We start from the raw sequence: 17,464 nt of genomic DNA, 5'->3' as shown, positions 1-17,464 counted from the left end.
TCCCCTTGAAATAACATGTTGCTAACACCAAGTGATTAGAAATGATGGTACTTAAGAAAAAAACCCTTGTGTCTCCTGTGATCGGAGTGAATTTGGAAGGAAAGTTTGCCTGGGACTATATACAAAATGAATATCTTTGAGTGACGACAGGACAGTGATGCAGATGATGGATGGGGAAGAAGTGGATGGATGGATGGATAGATCTATGGATATATGGGCGGATGAATATATTTTTTGAAACACGGTGTTTGTGGGTACATGCGTGCATTGAACGTATGGTTACATTTTCAAACATAGATTAAGGCAAAGGGATGTCACTTTTCTTGTTTAAATCGCTCGTTATCATTTGAATCAGTAGAAACTATTTCTAGCCGCCAGTACAGATCAGCAGGGTAAAGAATTAGCAGGCCATCACTTGGGCTAACCCCAACACGATCACACACCTCTTCCCACATCCCCTCTCCTCCAAGCGTTTCTAACCCCGTGTAGACAAACCGTCTGCAGCCTGTCGTGTTTGTGCAGCTAAATTCACCTTTAAAGACCGTGCCATTGAAGCCCTTTAGGATCCCGTAAAATATCTTTATTATCAGCTGAAAAGCAGGCGTCCAGCTTGCTGAGAGCTTAGGGAGAGGCTGTTCAGCATAAAACCAGTCTGCTGAATAGGAAAGGCTCCCTGTACCCTGCTTCCCTTCCTTGAATTTCCAGCTTTTGCATTTGTGTTTACAGGTTTTCAGAGCAGAGGTTTTTCAGGATTGCACTGGCCACCCTCTGAATGCTGAGGGGGAAGCCAGAAGTTCAAATGATGATAGCAAAGATATTAGGAGACACATGGAGCAGGACAGGAAAAACAGCCCAAGGAAGGAAAAGCAATCTCCAAAGTGTGCTAAAGGGGGACATTCTGCTTTGTGTAAAAGAGACGGACATGTGTCCACCAAATGTTGTCTTACCGTAAAAAGGAGGGGGAAAAAAAAGAAGCTTGTGACTGCTCCAAATTCTAGAAAGCCCCCATCCCCCCCAGTACCTCCGCTTTGAACTTTTTTTTCCTTATTATTTTGTAAGGAGCGGGGGGTGGGTGGGAATAGATGCGAGTTATCTCAGGTGTGGACGAAGTGTCCCCCCACCTCTGCTGCAGAGGTGGCGACTTGACTTTCAAAAAAACCAATCTCTCCAGGGTTTGTTTCCCCCCTCTATTTTGCTCTGTCTGATCTTTCTCGTTTGCTCTATTTTGCTCTCTTTTCCTCTGTTTTGCCCGACCTGCGCGGCCGCGGAGCCGGAGCCTCCGGCCGGGGCCACCTGCCCGCCCCACCCCGGCGCGGGGGGACGCAGCCCCCGCCGCAGCCTCTCGCCCCGAGCCGTGGCAGGCTCTGCTCCCCTGCCCTTCCCCGCTAACTTGTTTATTTTCCCAAAGAAAAAGGCTGCTGCCTGCCTTTTCCAGAACGATGTCCCCCTTAGAGGGGGAGAAGGAAATCTGTGAGATATCGGTGGGTTCAACAGGGTTTAGAGGGTCCGTATGCAAACTGCAGCCTTTCTGATTATTTTTCTGTAGCACTTCAAACCAGGCTGGAGACATAATAGCGGTCATTCAGTGTCTCCATATGGTAGAAAGGAACTACGGAAATATGAGGACACTCGTTCGTATTATTGGGAAAAAAAACGAAACCCAAGAGGAAAAAAAAAAGCAAAAAAAAAAAAAAGCCCTGGGGCAAAAAAAAACAGGCCGAAGGGGGAGGGGGGAAGTGCACACATTTCTTTGGCAAGCAGGTGAAAATAATTAAAATCAAAAAGTGTTAACAACCTGAAGAGCACAGATAGAATATAGCTAATTGAAATGCAAAGACATGGGCCGGATTTGTGGCTATTTGCGAGCAGTAGAAACCAGACCGAATCACCTCCAATAAACGAGCAAAAGCCTTTTTACATGGCGAAGGACAAAACCAAACTTCGTCTGAAGTACACATGTCCCCCGGCAAAGACAGGATGGAGTTTGCCTCGCGATGGTAATGAATCTTTACAGATTTTCTATTTCTCCCGCTTCCACAAAGTTTACTTGCGGGCCTCGAAGCTGTGATGGAAAGGTAATGCAATTCCAGCTCTCGGGAGGATAAGAATTAGGACCTTCTAAAAGTGAGAAATAAAGCTCTGAAAGAGAGACAGACCCTCTTTCCTCCCCGCTCAGCCTTTAGCCATATCAACCCTTTAAAATAGTTTAAGCAGATAATATTTCAGAAGAACTTACTTTCAGGACTCCAGTCTATTGGCTCTCTGGACTGAAAACTGGACCCGCAAAACATGTTCCCTGCAATTGCAACGTTTATCTCATCTGGAAAAGTGCTCACCCATTGCTGCCCCTTACAAGCCAAACCAAGCAGTTAAAGTGTCACTTAACATTCTAGAGAATGTGAAATATATTGTACATTGTCAACTCCCCAAAACCATAAAACTAACTTTATGGACCTCACGTGACTTTTGAGAGCCAGTGAGGGGTATCTGTCTGAGGTCTGGGCGATTTTTACGATCTAACTTCTAGATAAAACCCTATCCATTTGACATCTAAATGTCATACCCACTTTTGGTATAGTTTGCTATTGGTAAAAAAAAAAAAAAAAAAAAAAAAAAGGAAAAAAATCAAGGGAAGGCGAGCAAATGGTTTGGGATCTGACAGTCCACTTCACATCCCTCTCAAAATCACTTAAGAAGTACCTAAACAGTGGGAGATTAAGTTTGGTAAGTTTTAAGCTCCAACTTTACTTGCTACGAACGAAAAGCCTAAGCTGTATTGTAGAGATGTCAGTGGCGTTTTGCCAAATCGAGCGACTTTAAACCGGAGTATCTCGTGCCTTGTTAGATTCCCTAGGTAGCGAAATGGCAACATTTGCCATCTTTGATGATGTTAAATTATCTGCAGCCAAAATGACTCGTTGTAGTGACAGTAGTTACAGAGCTGTGAGCTGTTATTTACATGTTGAGCCAGAGACGAGGAGGTAAAAGCAGTAAGCACAAGAAACCGAGGACGAGAGGTAGCGGAGAGAGTACAGCTTAGCACAGAAATGTATTATATATATACATGTTATATATATATAATAAATATATCTATACAAACACACAGATCTGTAATTCTATAGAACACAGTTTTAAGTGGACATATATGTGAATATAAATACCTCTCGCTTTTAACTTGTGCGTGTGTATATCTATATCTGACAATTCCTGAAATGCACGTAAATCTGCCGGGGAAGCGTTTATACCGTGTTATTGCAACTTGAAGTACTTGAAACCAGTTTGTCTGATACGGTGGGGTGGGGGGGGTCTGTGTTGTTTTTTGGGGAGACGGCGTTCGGGGCAGTGCGGAGGGTTGCGTTTTATTCCCGTGCGGTGCCAGAAGGGTATTTGATGTGAATATTGGGTGTTTCTGAGCTCCCAAGGAGCTGCCCAGGAGAGGCTGCAGCTCTGCTGAGAGCTCCTAGCACAGGCTCAGCTCCATGCCAGGCATCTCCCCGGCTTTCGCATGAGCTGCAAGTCTCGGAGGTTGTGTATAAAGTGCAACTGGGAGCCTTTGTGAATAGGAGAAACGTTTATTTGACTTCAAGTAAAGCTACAAACAAATACAAAAAGCTTATTGGCAAAGTACTAACAGGCAGCTAGACATGACAGATGCCATTTTTACACATAACATTGCATTCACTCTGCCCACTACAAACCGTCTATTAGTCACATCAGAAATATTTCTAGTATTTACAAACATTAGAGCACTCTATTGTTGGTCCGATTTTATACATTTTTTTTAATAGTGAAGTTTACCCACGTCTAAGAGTACGTCTCGGAATTAGCCTGGGATTAGAAATCCTGGCCTGAAGTTTGAACTAAAACACAGACTGGACAATTTTAAGACAGAAAGATACAAGAGCTTTTTCTTTTTTTTTTTCTTTTTTTTTTTTTACATTTTTGTTTGATTTTTTAGATTTTTTTTTTCTGCGACTGTAGTGCAGGAACCCCCGATTTTAGCTTAGGCAGAGAAGAACTCACCCAAAAGCAGTAAACTCAGGAAAGGGGAAAAAAAAAAACCAACAAATAAACAAACAATCGTATCTGTTCTCAATTTATAAATAAGTTATAACATTTAAGGGGCTCACATAAAACATGCTAGCTTTCCAGAAAGCATCAAGAGAGCACGGACACATACATTTATAAGAACAACAAGAGCATGAGGAGCATCTGGAAATAAAATTTAATTAAAAAAAAATTTTAAAAAACCCAAACAGAACACGACATGAACTCAGTCCTGGGATAACGGTACCATATGCGTTGTCTTAGAATATCAACAACATGCCGAAAAGAAGGTGCCTCACTGTACAGTACTCCGAAACTAAGATCTGCGGCGCTTTATTTATTTATTTACGTATTTCTTTCTCGTCTCCTCTTCTTTCCTCGATATTCCTCCTCTAGAATTTATGGCTGAAAGGCGCTGCCCGCCGAGGCTAAGCTCATGCTTTTCAGTTTATTATCCTTCTTCCATTTCATCCTCCTGTTCTGGAACCAGATTTTGATCTGGCGCTCGGAGAGGCAGAGAGCGTGAGCGATCTCTATTCTCCTCCTGCGGGTGAGATATCTATTGAAGTGGAATTCCTTTTCCAACTCCAGGGTCTGGTAGCGAGTGTACGCTGTCCTCGCCCTCTTACCGTCTGGTCCAGTCATGTCTGAATAACACGGACAACAGCGGGGTTTGGGTTTTTGCTTTCTGCTAGGATTTTTGTTATCCTTAAGGCTATTTTTTTTTTTTAGTACCGAGGTAAAATATTCGCCGCCTTCGAGCAGCTAGGAAAGCTGCTTATTCCCCAAATAACACCCCCCCCCTTCTCGCACACCCCCAGACACGTGTAAAACCCCCCACCCTTGGCCCCTCCAGAACCGACATTCGCAACTCAATATTCATAATTTAACTGGAGAAGCGAGATCTTGAAATCTCCCTTTTCGCCTCTGCCTGGGTATTTCTGGATCTGTTTGCAGGGGCATCTGGTTTAATGCTGCTTTCTTTTCTCCAGGAGAAAACCGGGGCGGTGTGTGTGTGTGTGTGTGTGTGTGTTCGCTATTTCCCGTGTATCTCCTCGCAATTTTGGTTTTGTTAAGAGCAGATTGTCAAGAATACACCCAGCAAAATAAGAGTAGGAAAGGGCTGAGAGACCCATCTGTGCATATAATGCCATTTTAATGGTCAATTCTTTCCTTTCCTCTCCCCCCCCCCCCCGCCAAGGAACACCCCCTTCCCTCAATTTTTAAATTACCTTCTCCCACCATCCACATAGAGGTAAGAGCTTGAAATAAGCCCACATTTCGCGGCAAGAATAGCGAAACTAAAATAAAATCGCCCCCCCCCCTCCAGGCGCCAGAGGCAGCTTTAAAGCAGCGATCAGAGCAAGAAATACAAAAGCAATAAATAGCTGCGTTTCTGATCAAAGCGCCTCCACCGAATAAAAGGAAGGAGAGGAAAAAAGGGAGTGGGGTGGGGGGGTGGGGAGGGAAAAGGGGGGTAAAAAACAAAACAAAAAAAAAACCAAAAAAAACCAAAACACGAGAGAAAAAGAGAGGGGTGTGCGAAAATAAACAACAACAACGACAACGACGGAAAAAGAAGTAGCTGTACCATGGCTAATGTGAAGTTTCCTCATCCAAGGGAATATCTGAGGTGCCTGCCCTTCTGTTGCTGCGGTGGAGGTTGCGATGGGCTCTGCCTGCGCTCGGGGGATGCTGCTGCTTATTGGAGTGCCCTCGTCGGCTCCCGAGGACGCGCTGGTCTCGTCTAGTTCTGTGAAATTTGTGTTGGTGGTGCTGGCAGAAGTAGCTTGGTCGGAGGGGGACGGGGCGGGTTTGCCTCCATGGCTCTCGCTGTTGGAGCAGGGAAGGGAGTCGGGAGAAGATAAGGAGCAGCTAGACGCCTGTCTAAACCTGCTCTCCTGAGCTGGAGAAGGGAAACCGCGGGAGCTCTCCCCCACAGCCCCAAAGTGACTAGAGGAGGCTGAGCGGTTGATGCTAAGGTCCATCCCATTGTAGTTGTAGCCATAAGAGCTGGAATGCATGGTGCTTGAATCTCTGTAAGAACCGTTCATGGAACTGCTGGTCCCATAATTTAGTAACTGATAGTCGGGGCCATTTGGGTAGCGCCCTGAGAACGAGTTTACAAAGTAAGAGCTCATTTGGGTTATTTTGGAGGGCTTGATTTGTGGCTCGTGGTCGTTATAACCCTGTGCTTGACGATTTATGATGTATTAATGAATTATAGCAATGCACTGTACTTCGTTTTTGCTATGTATGCGGCCAAATATGGGGGGAGGGTGTGGGTGCGTTTGGGAATCACGTGCTTTTGTTGACCAGTCGTAAATTCTCACTGATGACCTCAAGAGGTAATTCATGCTCTATGGTTACAAATAATGACGATCGCGGAGTCGTTTAGGCCCAAGTCGGTGCGCGGCGCCCCAAATCCCCGGGCGCGCCGGCGCGCGCTCGCCCCCCACCTTGGCGGAGCGCGCCACCTGCCGGCCGCGCGGGGCCACGCACCGCGCCCGGGGGGGGGGGCCCCGCACCCCCAAACCCGCCCCTGCCCCGCATCCCCCCCCCCTTCTTTTATTTTCCTTTTCCTTCCTAAAAATCAAGGCTGAGATGAAAGGGGGCGGGGGGGGGATCCTGCCGCGGCTCGCGTGTCTGCACTCCCTGCGTGGGTCTTCTCGTCCAGCTCCTTTTCTTTATTAAACTCTTAATTTCTTCCTTTATAAGAGCGCCGGGGAAGTTTGAGAAGCAGCGAGGGATGAGGTGTCGGGTCGCTGTGAGGCCGGGCAGTCTTCTCTTCTAATATCTGAAGTGGGGGGGCAAGGCGAAGCTGCTACGGGGCGGGGGGGGGGGGAGCGTGGCTGCTTGGGGTTATTTCGCGTGGTTATTGTCAGAAAAGTCAAGCTTTCTTGCACGCTGAGCGTGGAGCCAGCGATGCGGTCGCACCTTAATTCTGGAAAGGGGGGAAAAAAAAGGGGGAAATGGGCGGGGGGGGGGGGAGAAATAAAGGAAAAGGAGGGAAAGTCCAGCCGGTGGAACTGGTTGACAACGTTGCTTTTAGGATATTCTTGTTCCTGAGCGTTTCACGTCCTCTTTGAACACAGCGTTGTGCTACGTTGTTTCTTCCTTTCCATTTGCTAACCTGCGAGGAATATTGGGGAGCAAAGGCACTTGAAATTGGTAAAAACGTTGTGAAAGAGCTGTGCTTTGTTAAGCATTACTTTCTTTTTTTTTTCTTCTTCTTCTCTTTTCTCTCTCTCTCTCTTTTTTTTTTTTTTTTTCCAAGGCAGTTTAGGAATTTCATATGCTTGTCTGCAACTCATTGGAAATTATGCGCCATATTGAAAGTGACATATAATTATAATAATTACGGGCAATGAAAAGCGTGGCAATAATAGTAAATGTCCTACAGCTGTGAAGCTTCTGCATGAATTGATTTTAAAAGTGACTGACATTAAACCAGCTTGTGGCACGGGGGAATGCATTCATACATAGGTATTTCTTGTGGGTAGTGGGGAAAGGGGATGGGAGGCAGGAGATACTGTTACATGGCGTTTTCCCCCTGTGAAGCAGCAGAAAACGGTATCCGAAATAGGCTGAGCTGGTCGCTTGCTTCCAGTCCTAAATCCCCAGCAGAAAAAGCACTTCCTTTCGTTTAATTCCCAAACCCAGGAAAAGTTTGCTATTTGCATGCACGAGATTCCTCTTTGGTACGGAGCAGAAACGTTCCCCATCCCATCCCGAGCAAAGTCAGCCTCTCAAAGGGAGCCATTGAAAACGCTTTCAAGTGAAAATAAAAATCTGCTCTTTTAAAAGAGCTCATTGGACTCAGTTTAGATTTTTTCCACCTCTTTTTCCCCTTAAATGGAGGCTATATTCCTGGAGCTGAGAAGCTACTCGTTTCGCAGGGCAAATTCCCTTGAAATCTGGACTTTTTTGCAATACACTTCACTTTGATTTGGGGATATGAAGTAAGGGACCAGATGTTTGAAAGATGCTAGGCAAATGTTAGGTATCTTTGGTAGATAAATGAGAGCATATTTTTGCCTGTTTCCTTGATTTATTATGTATATGGAGAGCGTTTCGTCATAACTCTTTGTACTGTAACAATAAAAAAGAGCGATACTAAAGCAGAATGTCAGCGAGGAAATACTATTGGTGAAAGGTCTTCCATTTGAGATTAGACAAAAAGAGGGAAAACCAGATTTATCTCTCCACTGTAACTTCCGTGTGCTTGGAGTTGCTTGTCCTTGCAGATTAGAAGACAGTGTCATACAGAGAGAAGCAAGGCTGTCTTTACAACTCTCTGCTCCTTAAGAATGGCAAGTTCCCCTGGAAAAGGGAAAGATAATAATAATAATGACAGGGTGGTGTGCGTGAGATCGAAGACTTTGTTTTTATTAGAGAATTCCATGTTCATACCTAAGACAAACTTCAAACACAACACGTACAAAAATTAATAAAATATAACTTTTGTTGTTGTTGTTGTTGTTGTTGCTTTTGTATCCTTTTAGGTAGTACTCGTTCTTTCAGTAGATTTTCCTTAAAAAAAAAAACCAAAACAAAACCAACAAAACCCAAAAAACTAATTACAAAGACCCCAGGGCTTGATTAATTTACCAAAGGAGAAAAAAAAAAAAGAAAAATGAAAAAAAAAAAAACCTATGTCAACCGTGCATGAAACATTTTTACAAAATTAAGACAATAAACACCCCAAATGACATATATTGCAGCACTTCCATTAAATACAAGAGTTAGCAGATTACTAACAGTGACACCAAGGGTAGAAACACGGGTAGGAGTCCTTTTTTTTTTTTTGTCTTTTCTCTTTCCCTTTCTTTTCCTCCTTCTCTCTCTATCTCTTCACCTTTTAATTATTATTATTTCATCTCGGGGGGTGGAGTGGGAGGGGAGGGAGGTCTAGGAAGGGAAAAAAAAAAATAAAAAACGCAACTAGAAGCCTGATTTTTTTTGTTTTTTCTGGACACGACAGATCACTGGGAACACGAGTCCATGGCATTGGTGGGCCAAACTTTCTAGCTGTTGCCGCTGCTGCAGAGGGCTTGTCCCACCAATGTGCAGGTTTTCCCTGTCCTCGCAGCCAGCCCACACCCCCCTCATCCTCTCGGCTCTCACACACACTCACTCACTCCCTCTCTATTTTTTTTTGTTTGTTGTTGTGTGTGCTTTAAATAATACTTTCACTCCGCCGTTTTCTCCTCCTCCTCCTCCGCGCTCAGTTGCGAGGAGTTGAGCAATTTATTCTCTTTTTTCCACTTCATCCTGCGGTTCTGGAACCAGATTTTGATCTGCCGCTCCGTCAGGCAGAGGGAATGGGCGATCTCGATCCGCCGGCGCCGGGTCAGGTAGCGGTTGAAGTGAAATTCCTTCTCCAGCTCCAGCGTCTGGTAGCGGGTGTAGGTCTGGCGGCCTCTGCGGCCGCTGGGCCCGAAGGAGGAACCTGTGACACCCGCAAAAAAAATAGGAAAAAAATAGGGGAAAAAATAGGAAAAAAAAAAAAGGAGGAAAAAAGGGGGGGGGGAGAAAAAAAAAGGGGGGGGGGAAGAGAGGAAAGGAAAAAGAGGGGAAAACCCTGAGGTTTAGTGGAGCCGCGGAGATGCTGGATAATCCGCGGGGATGCTACGCCCCGCACCGCGGCTGTGTGCGGAGGGGTGTGTGCCCACTCCCCTGCCCTCCAAAGCCTTTGGCCAACCCCAAAATAAACCCCACCGCGGTGAGCCCCCTCGGTGCGCGCAGGGAGGCTCTCTGGCCGGGCCGCACCCGCGGAGGATCCGCAGCCGCGCTGCAGGCAGCAGGGCAGAAGGGTTAATGCTGAACTTGCCAGACTGCAGGCAGGGCTGGGGAGACAGGGCGAGATCTATCTTATTCCGGGATGAAAAATCGCAAGGTGTTCTCCCCCCCCCGCCCGCCCTCGCTATTTTCCACCCTACCGGCAACTGTAATAGATCTGAGCATTTAAGCAATAATGAAGTGAATCGATCTGCCCAAACTCTACATTAAAGAGGACACAACACTTTATGTCCCTGCGCTAATGGACATCAATTTGGAACTTAAAAGGCAACAAATGCATCTAAACATGGGAAGGAGGGTGGTGAGCCTCTATTATTTTTCTTTCCCCCTTTTTTTTTTTTTTTTTCCCTGATTGAGGAAACAGCACTTAAAGAAGTCATATATCACCGGGGGGGGAAAATTCTCCCCAGGCAGACTTTTCATTATGTGCGAGTTTCATTAAAAATGTAGCCCTCTCCTTTCAAATATTTAAACACTTTTATATTATTTAACTCCAGATCGGGTAGCCAGCGAGAGAGGGAGCTGCGTGGGGGTGTGGGTCCGTGTAAAGTCATCCAGATCTGATTTAGAAAAGATATCTCCCTGTGCGTGTGGGGGAAAGACAGAGACAAATCGTTGTAGCTGAGTGACACGCAAACTGGAATGTGCAAAAAAAAAAAAAAAAAGGAGGGGGGGGAATGGAGAAATACTGTATTGGGGCTTAAATACGGGGCAAACTTTTTAGCTGGGGGGGTGCTGGGAGAAAATACTTCAGCGGCGTGAAGTTTTGGTGCGTGTCAGGAGCAAGTTGGAGCCTCTCGTGTCGCCTAACTTCCCCGCTGGAAGTTTGGGCTCTAAAGTGAACCTTATTCCTGCTTCCCTCGCTCGCTCGCTCTCTCTCTCTCTGGCGGTAACAAATAAGAAAGGGGGGGAGGAGATTGATGTATTTATTTCTGTAAAAGAGTAAACTCACTATTGCAAGAGTTCATCCGCTGCATCCAGGGGTAAACCGGGGCGGAACACTTTTGCTCCTCGCTCTCTCCGAACACAGTTTTGCTCTGCGCGCAGTCCGACTTGCGCGGCTCGGGGGCGAAGGGCACCTCGTCCAGCGTGGGGGGGGCGCACGCAGGGTCCTTCTCCCTGAAAAACCCGCCGGCCCCATAGTCACAGGCGGAGCTGCGGCTGTAGGCTCCGTTGCTTTGCTGGTAGTAAGGAGAGGAGGTATAGCCCTTCTCCTGGACGCCCGTGGCTCCATAGGTGGTGGGGTAGTGCCTCAAAGGATCCGCATAGCCCGAGGGATATAGCGGGATCTGTCCCAGGAAGGGCTCCTGCCCCGCCGCCAGACTCACCGGGAAGGTCGAGTTGACAAAATAAGAACTCATTGGAAGGAGCCTGCCGTCCTTTCCCGGCTTTATGATTTGTTGTGTTTTATAGTCCAAGTGGTTTAGCTATTAGTAGTATATCGGAGATTGGGTTTTAGCTGAAGGGAGATGGCGTGGTGCCAGCGAGGGACACAAGGAAATACAACCATCTGATCATGGGCTGACCAATAGCAGGCGCCTGAGGTTGCAAAATAGCACCCATGAGGAGCTGAGATTGCACCAGGGACCCCAAGAACAAACCATCCACCCCCTTTTCCCTCCCTTTTAAACAACAGAAATGCACCCCCTTAACCAAATATATAATATCTGCCGAAAGAAACATTCCCGGCGCGCTCGGAGCTTCATAAATAAATAAACGCGTCCCCCCCTCCCCCGGAGCTCAGCGCGGGGGTGTGCGAGAGCCCGTCTGCGCGGATGGCGGTGTGCGCGCCTATATATATTTACACACGTATAACGTATACAAATACCCGCTGTAAGTGGGGGAAAAAAGTTAATTATTCGCATTCGGAAAACTTTAACCCCTAGTGTCTGCAAATCTTCCTGAAATGTCTGGGGACTTTGCTACAGTTAAAGAAAACAAAAAAGAAAAAAAAAGGAAAAAAAGTTTTTTGTGTGTGTGTGTGTGAACTTTGCAAGGAGGAGATCCCGCCGGGTTGATTAACTTAGATCTGCTATAGGAGAAGAAATCGGTTTTGACAACTTATTTCGGTTCATGCTTGTCTAATTACCATAGATTAGCATTCCCTGTTCATGAAAGCTGCGCTCGCTTGAACCAAACCTTCGCTTTCATATATTGCATCTTTTTCCTTTGTTTTTTTTTTTTTTCTGCAAAAGCTCCGTATTCGGGAGATAAATGGAAAATCGAAGTATTTCCTTTATCCCTTGCTAAATCCCGATCTCCTCCGGAGTCCGGTACCGCATTGTGCCCTCTTGCGTTTTTTTGTTAATACCAAATCTATGCCCGACCTTTTATGGCTAAAAGGAAGCCTTGGGTTACGGTCAAAAGCTGATTTTATTGATTGTTACCGATCGAGATTTCTTTTTTTTTAACGAGAGGAAAGCTGGCGGTGTGATGGGGCTGCTGCCTTGGAGGTGCGCAGAGACCCCGCGGTTTTGCATCCCCCCCTTTGAGCCAGTCCCCACTGCAAAATACCTATTTTTGCAAAGTTAAAAGGCTGGAAGGGATAATCCCGAAAGTCTCAAGCAGTTCCCGGTCACCCTAAAAGCTGCACTTTGCTCTGGGGTTTGCCTCTCTCGGTTTTGCCCGGATTTCCTCGCCAGAGATGTGCTCTGCTCTACCTGGTGCATCCCCCCCTCAGATCCTTGTTTGCTCAAGGTAGAGTTGGCTCTCTGATCGCCGCCTTCCCTTTTTTCCAATGGGAAAATCAGAGCCATCTCACAGGGAGGAAAAAAAAAAAAACAAACACCCTAAATTAAACCCAGGACTGTCCCCCGATCATTCGCGTTTTATCAAGGATTTGTTTCCTGTCCGAATTTGTAGCCATCTGTCTGTCGGATCTTATATGCAATGAAATGACACGCCTTATAATACACACTCCCCTGTACTTGAATCTGTGAATGTGTGTGCTACAAATCTAGAATTACATATATTACATGGTGACTGTAGAGCTGCCAATGCGGCTCACTCTGACGGAGCTTTAAGTATCTACGAAACGGGTATCTTATTACGAGCTAATTTATTTTAAACATCATGTTTACAGCAGCAAAGCCAAGATTGTTTCATGCCACGGCTGCAATGAACATTTCGACTGAAACGTAATCCTTATAATTCAAGGAAATAACATGCAAAGGAAGTAGTTTTCCATCCTCCACCCCCTCTCTGACTGATATCTCTTATATTTGTTCTTGCAGAGTTTCCCTTTGTGTATGGAATGGACCCAAACTTACGTAGATCTGCTTTATTGGTATGCAAGGAGAAAAAAAAAAAAAAGAGAGATTGAAAGGGAACGATGACTAGAGAAGAGGAAAAAAAAAAAAAAACCAAAACAGGATCGGATGAGAGCCTGAAGTTAACTGCTTTGCAGGAGCCGAACTGCTCATACATTTGATTAGAGAGTTACGCAATATTTGTAGCTCTGCAAAACCAGCGATTATCTGGCATGATCAGCTCCGCATGCAAATTTTGGGCTAAGAAATGGGATGTCCTGATAATTCAATGCGTGAGTACATCTGCTGAAAATGTTTGCTCTAATGTTTTCTCTCACTTCTCGTGATTGCTCTGCAAATAAATCCCTCGAAATAGTTTGGGAAAAAATCCCCCTCCCCCAAGTTTTCCCACCGTACTAAAATACCGCTCATCCTAATACCTTTGTGGCTAAACCAGGCTTTTTACGTAGTTTGACAGTCGACAATTTAAAAGAAAATAAAAATGCACTAATTGAAACTGGCCGCTTGCTAATTGCTTATTGCTGACATTTTAGACGCGCTATAGATTAAAAAATAATATGTCTTGCCTCTTAGAAGAAGGGTGAGCCTACAAATGGATATTTGGGGGAGGAAAAGAAAAGAACAAAACTTGGTTCACGATGTGGGGGAAAAAAAAAAAACCAATGCCTGTCATAGTTTTCATCTTCCGGAGGGTCAGGCCCGCGGTCTAATTGATTTGCCACCTATAATACATGTAAATACGAGCCGAGGTCTTAAACCGCACTAAATCTCAGAGAACTGAATGTTTAGCACAGAGTTGGTTTCTATTCCCAGCTCAATAGCTATACAAAAACGAAAAAAAATAATGTTGGGTTATTACTGTAGCTGTTTAACAGGCGTTCTCCTGCCTTCCCCGCTTAAGTCCGAAGGTAAATCTGAGACCGATTTTGCGAATATATATTTTCTTTGGACGCCTCGAGCGCCAGCCCAGCCGGGAGGGACACAGACCCAGAGCAAGAACGGTTGCAGAAGCCAGCTTATACAGTAGCCCTTAAGTCAGACCCGTCTTTGAGGGCACCGATGGGCACATCTTTATTCAGTCTTTGGCCTCATCTCCTCAAAAAACAGTCGCAGGGTTTGCTAAGAAGGAGGCAATAAAGCGGGGAAGTTGCGAGAGGCACCAGAAGGTGGTATAACACATTTCACTGCGCTGGGAAGCCGGCTTTCCCCTCCTGACAGACATCACTCAACTGGCAGGGTATAAATACATAGAAAAAGAAGTATTTACAGTATGTACAATCCCAGCTCTCTGCCCAGGAAGGTCCCACTTTTTGTCGCTTTGCTTTTCTGGCCAGCAAACACCAACCCCACCGAGCAGAGCCAGGCAGATAGATGAGGGGATTAAAACAACACCCAAATATTTCGAAATGCAAACAGAACAGAGCATTGCTTGTGTGAAAGCTAAACCCGCTAAGAACTTGGTAGAAAGTTCAGTGCAGTTGGTTCCAATAAAAAATGAAACTCTCTTTTTTTCATGCGGAGCTGGAATTCCCGATCCTTCTGAAGTGAGAACACAGCGGGGGTTTCCCTACCGAGGGACTTATTGCAGCCATAAAGTCAAGCCAACACCACGAAAACACTTGAAAAAACCCCTTGTTCCTGGAGTCAGACATAGAAAGCCATTGGCAGCAGAGAAGCCTCCCCGTAATGCTCATGCACACCCAAAATCACATCGGAAAAAAAAACCGACAGAGCCATGTACAGCTCCAGGGTTGGAGTATTTAAAACAATGATCCCTGAAGGTGTAAAAAAATACCCGCTCTCCCCGCGCATAACCGCCTGAAACTTAATTTCCAGCAATTTAAGTTTAATTTACCTGACTTCCCGTGCAGTGCATAATAACCTTGTTAATGGGATCTTTGAAAAGAAGCAATAATAATCTACCATTGTTCCATTAAAGAGTGCAGCTAATTATTAACAAAAAAAAAAGGGGAGGGGGAAAGGAGGGGAGGGCAGAGGGACATTGGGGGAGTCCAAACGCATCCAGACCCAAGTATTTCCGCGAAAGCAAGCCCTGGGAAGGGGAAAGGGGGGCTGCTGGTCAAATAACATTGGGAAAACAGGGAGAAGGAGAGGAAAAGGCGAGACGGATCATGTAATGCAGAAGGCGAGTGCTGGGGGGTGTTGGGAATTACAGCATGGAACAAGTTAATCATGGCTGTTGCTGGTCAAAAGAGAGAAACTTTTTCTTTTTTCCTCCTTTTTTTTCTTTTTTAACATAGTCCCTGGGCATCTCACTTTCTTCGAGAAAATGTCCCTAGTCTAGACGTCAACAGTTGCCAGGAAACTGTGTGGTAGAAGGAGAAAACGAGAGGGAGAAAGCGAGAGGGAGGGAGGGAGAGAGAGAAACCTTTTAAAATAACAGACACGCATTGTCCCTTCAAAGCCTACAGTAACTTAAAAGTGATTCGTCGTCTGCCTTTCCTCCCTGCTCCTTCCCCAGCAACCACCGCAATTTTGTGTACACGACTTGACATATCTTTTCCAGACCCCACCGAAATGACCACTCCAAGCAATAAATACATACAAGCTCCTCTGCCTTTTATGATGAGCTGAAATCCCCTTCGCCTCGTACGTCATTATTGCATCGCATTTTACAACATCTCCGCTTGTGTTCACGCTCAGCAACCACCCAGCTACCTTTCATCTTCCATGTGCATATAGACAGATAGATGTGAGCCTTCATACGTGTACGCATGTATAGATTTGTACACACATGGCACGGAACAGCTGTACACGCGTATCAGCATAGGTTGGGGGGGATGTATAGATCAACACGCGCATGTGGGATGTCCATAGCTCACATGTGAGCGCACACATATGTGCGAGTGCATCCTGTATATGTATCTCCAGACACTTTAAGGCTAGGCATATAACTAAAAGCAATTCACAGCAGGGCACCAGGCCTCAAGGGCGAAGCGCATCCGAGAGCGGGGCCGGGGCGGCTGCGGTCCCTGGCACCGCCGCCCGGCCGGGGAGAGGGGAGGGCAGCCGGGGCAGGGTCTCCCCGCTGCGGGGAGCCCCCCGGGAGCCGCCGCCCGCCGCCGCCGACGGTAGATGGCAGCAGACGGCGGGGAATGGGCGAGCCCCGCAGCGCGGCGGCGGCACCGGGGGGACGGCGCGGCGGGGGGCGGCCCTGGCTTTATGCCGTTTGATTTTTATTCTCTTAAATAAACAAGCCGGGGAGGGTGCCAGGAGGGGAGCCCCGCCGGGAGCAGCGCGGACACCCCCCAGTCCCCCCCCACACACACTGGGGGTGCACGGATGTTTCTCGGTCATCCCACGCCGGACCGGGCTGAAATGGTTAAAAAGACCTGCCCGCACTGAGGTGCGTGCTTTCCACAAGTGGTTGCCTACGCAGGATGTGGAAGAATCGGCATAAAAGCGTTTTGGAGCAAGGTTTCTAAATTAAATTAATTTTTTATAATTTTTTTTTTCTTACGACCAGCAAAAAGAAAAAAAAAAAAACAACGAGCGCGGAGAGAGTTAGGGAAAAGGGAGAACGGGCGTTTGAAGCGGCATTAATCCCCCCCCCCCCCCGTGATTTATGAAAAATGTAACAGGTTCGGGAAGAAATAGCTTTTAAAAATGACTTTCTGTTTATTATTTCCACGGCTAGCGATCATTTACTCTTGTCCACACAATATTCAGGCACAGTCAGTTTAGGTGAGATAAATCGTCACGTCATAAAATGGTTTATGCTTAAGTAATGAATCTCTTCTTACTCAATCTTGCTTCACATACACAAGCTCTTACATTATCTTATGTAAAAATCACCTCGTAACAGTAGCAATTAGTACTATATTTCAAACCTCCCCCCTTGAAATGTTGAAAAAAACACATTTAACATGACGGGCATCTCCGGACAAATATTTTCCTAAATCCGAAGGCAAGCGTTAGGGTATCAGACAGGGAGAGAGGAGGGAGATTTGCACATAACCTGGTGTGGAAAAGCACCGGCACACCGTGGGGCTGAAACCCAAGCCGGTATTCCGGTCGGGAAAGCCGTAAAGCCCCGTTAACACTGCAGAACGCAATTAAATACAAGGAGGTTTATTGCATCGCAACGTCAGCTTCATTTGGGAGTTTCACGAGGGGGGAAAAAAATACAATGAGAGCACTGCGCTCTGGGTTGGCTTCATTCTTACTATCTTTTTTTTTTTTCTATTTTCTTTTTTTGTTCCCCCCCTTTTTTTTTTTTTTAAACTAATTTCCAGAACCTTATTTCCGAGGACTGCCGCGAACTGCCCTCTCCGAAGAAACCACCCACATAATAATGACCCTGGAGAGCAACGCAAAACCCAACT

At 46.1% G+C, this 17,464-nt stretch overlaps 2 protein-coding genes across 2 annotated transcripts; both read right to left on the bottom strand.

Moving 5' to 3' along the window:
* Positions 1 to 3,320: 3,320 nt before the first annotated feature.
* Positions 3,321 to 6,244, bottom strand: HOXB5 (homeobox B5). Its single transcript, XM_075171862.1, has 2 exons — positions 5,639 to 6,244; positions 3,321 to 4,694 (listed from the first exon to the last, which is right to left on the bottom strand). Exons 1-2 carry the CDS (start codon positions 6,186 to 6,188, stop codon positions 4,447 to 4,449), a joined length of 798 nt encoding a protein of 265 aa, XP_075027963.1. The 5' UTR covers positions 6,189 to 6,244; the 3' UTR covers positions 3,321 to 4,446.
* A 1,041-nt stretch (positions 6,245 to 7,285) lies between these two features.
* HOXB6 (homeobox B6) lies at positions 7,286 to 14,474 on the bottom strand. The gene is made up of 2 exons (XM_075171474.1): positions 10,802 to 14,474; positions 7,286 to 9,499 (listed from the first exon to the last, which is right to left on the bottom strand). The coding sequence occupies exons 1-2, from the start codon at positions 11,208 to 11,210 to the stop codon at positions 9,240 to 9,242; spliced, it is 669 nt and encodes a 222-aa protein (XP_075027575.1). The 5' UTR covers positions 11,211 to 14,474; the 3' UTR covers positions 7,286 to 9,239.
* Positions 14,475 to 17,464: the final 2,990 nt, after the last annotated feature.

This window comes from Calonectris borealis, chromosome 22 (assembly GCF_964195595.1).
Source record: "Calonectris borealis chromosome 22, bCalBor7.hap1.2, whole genome shotgun sequence".
NCBI lineage: Eukaryota > Metazoa > Chordata > Aves > Procellariiformes > Procellariidae > Calonectris > Calonectris borealis.
The sequence above is the reverse complement of the archived record's forward strand: the minus strand, read 5'-3'. Positions and strand labels throughout refer to the sequence as shown.

Bases quoted from the DNA above. Each gene is read 5' to 3' on its own strand.
- HOXB5 (XM_075171862.1), bottom strand. From the start codon at position 6,188: ATGAGCTCTTACTTTGTAAACTCGTTCTCAGGGCGCTACCCAAATGGC. The intron at 4,695-5,638 runs GTACAGCTACTT...CGTGTTATTCAG, and splicing joins GAAACTTCACATTAGCCATG to ACATGACTGGACCAGACGGT.
- HOXB6 (XM_075171474.1), bottom strand. From the start codon at position 11,210: ATGAGTTCTTATTTTGTCAACTCGACCTTCCCGGTGAGTCTGGCGGCG. The intron at 9,500-10,801 runs GTGAGTTTACTC...CGGGTGTCACAG, and splicing joins GCGGATGAACTCTTGCAATA to GTTCCTCCTTCGGGCCCAGC.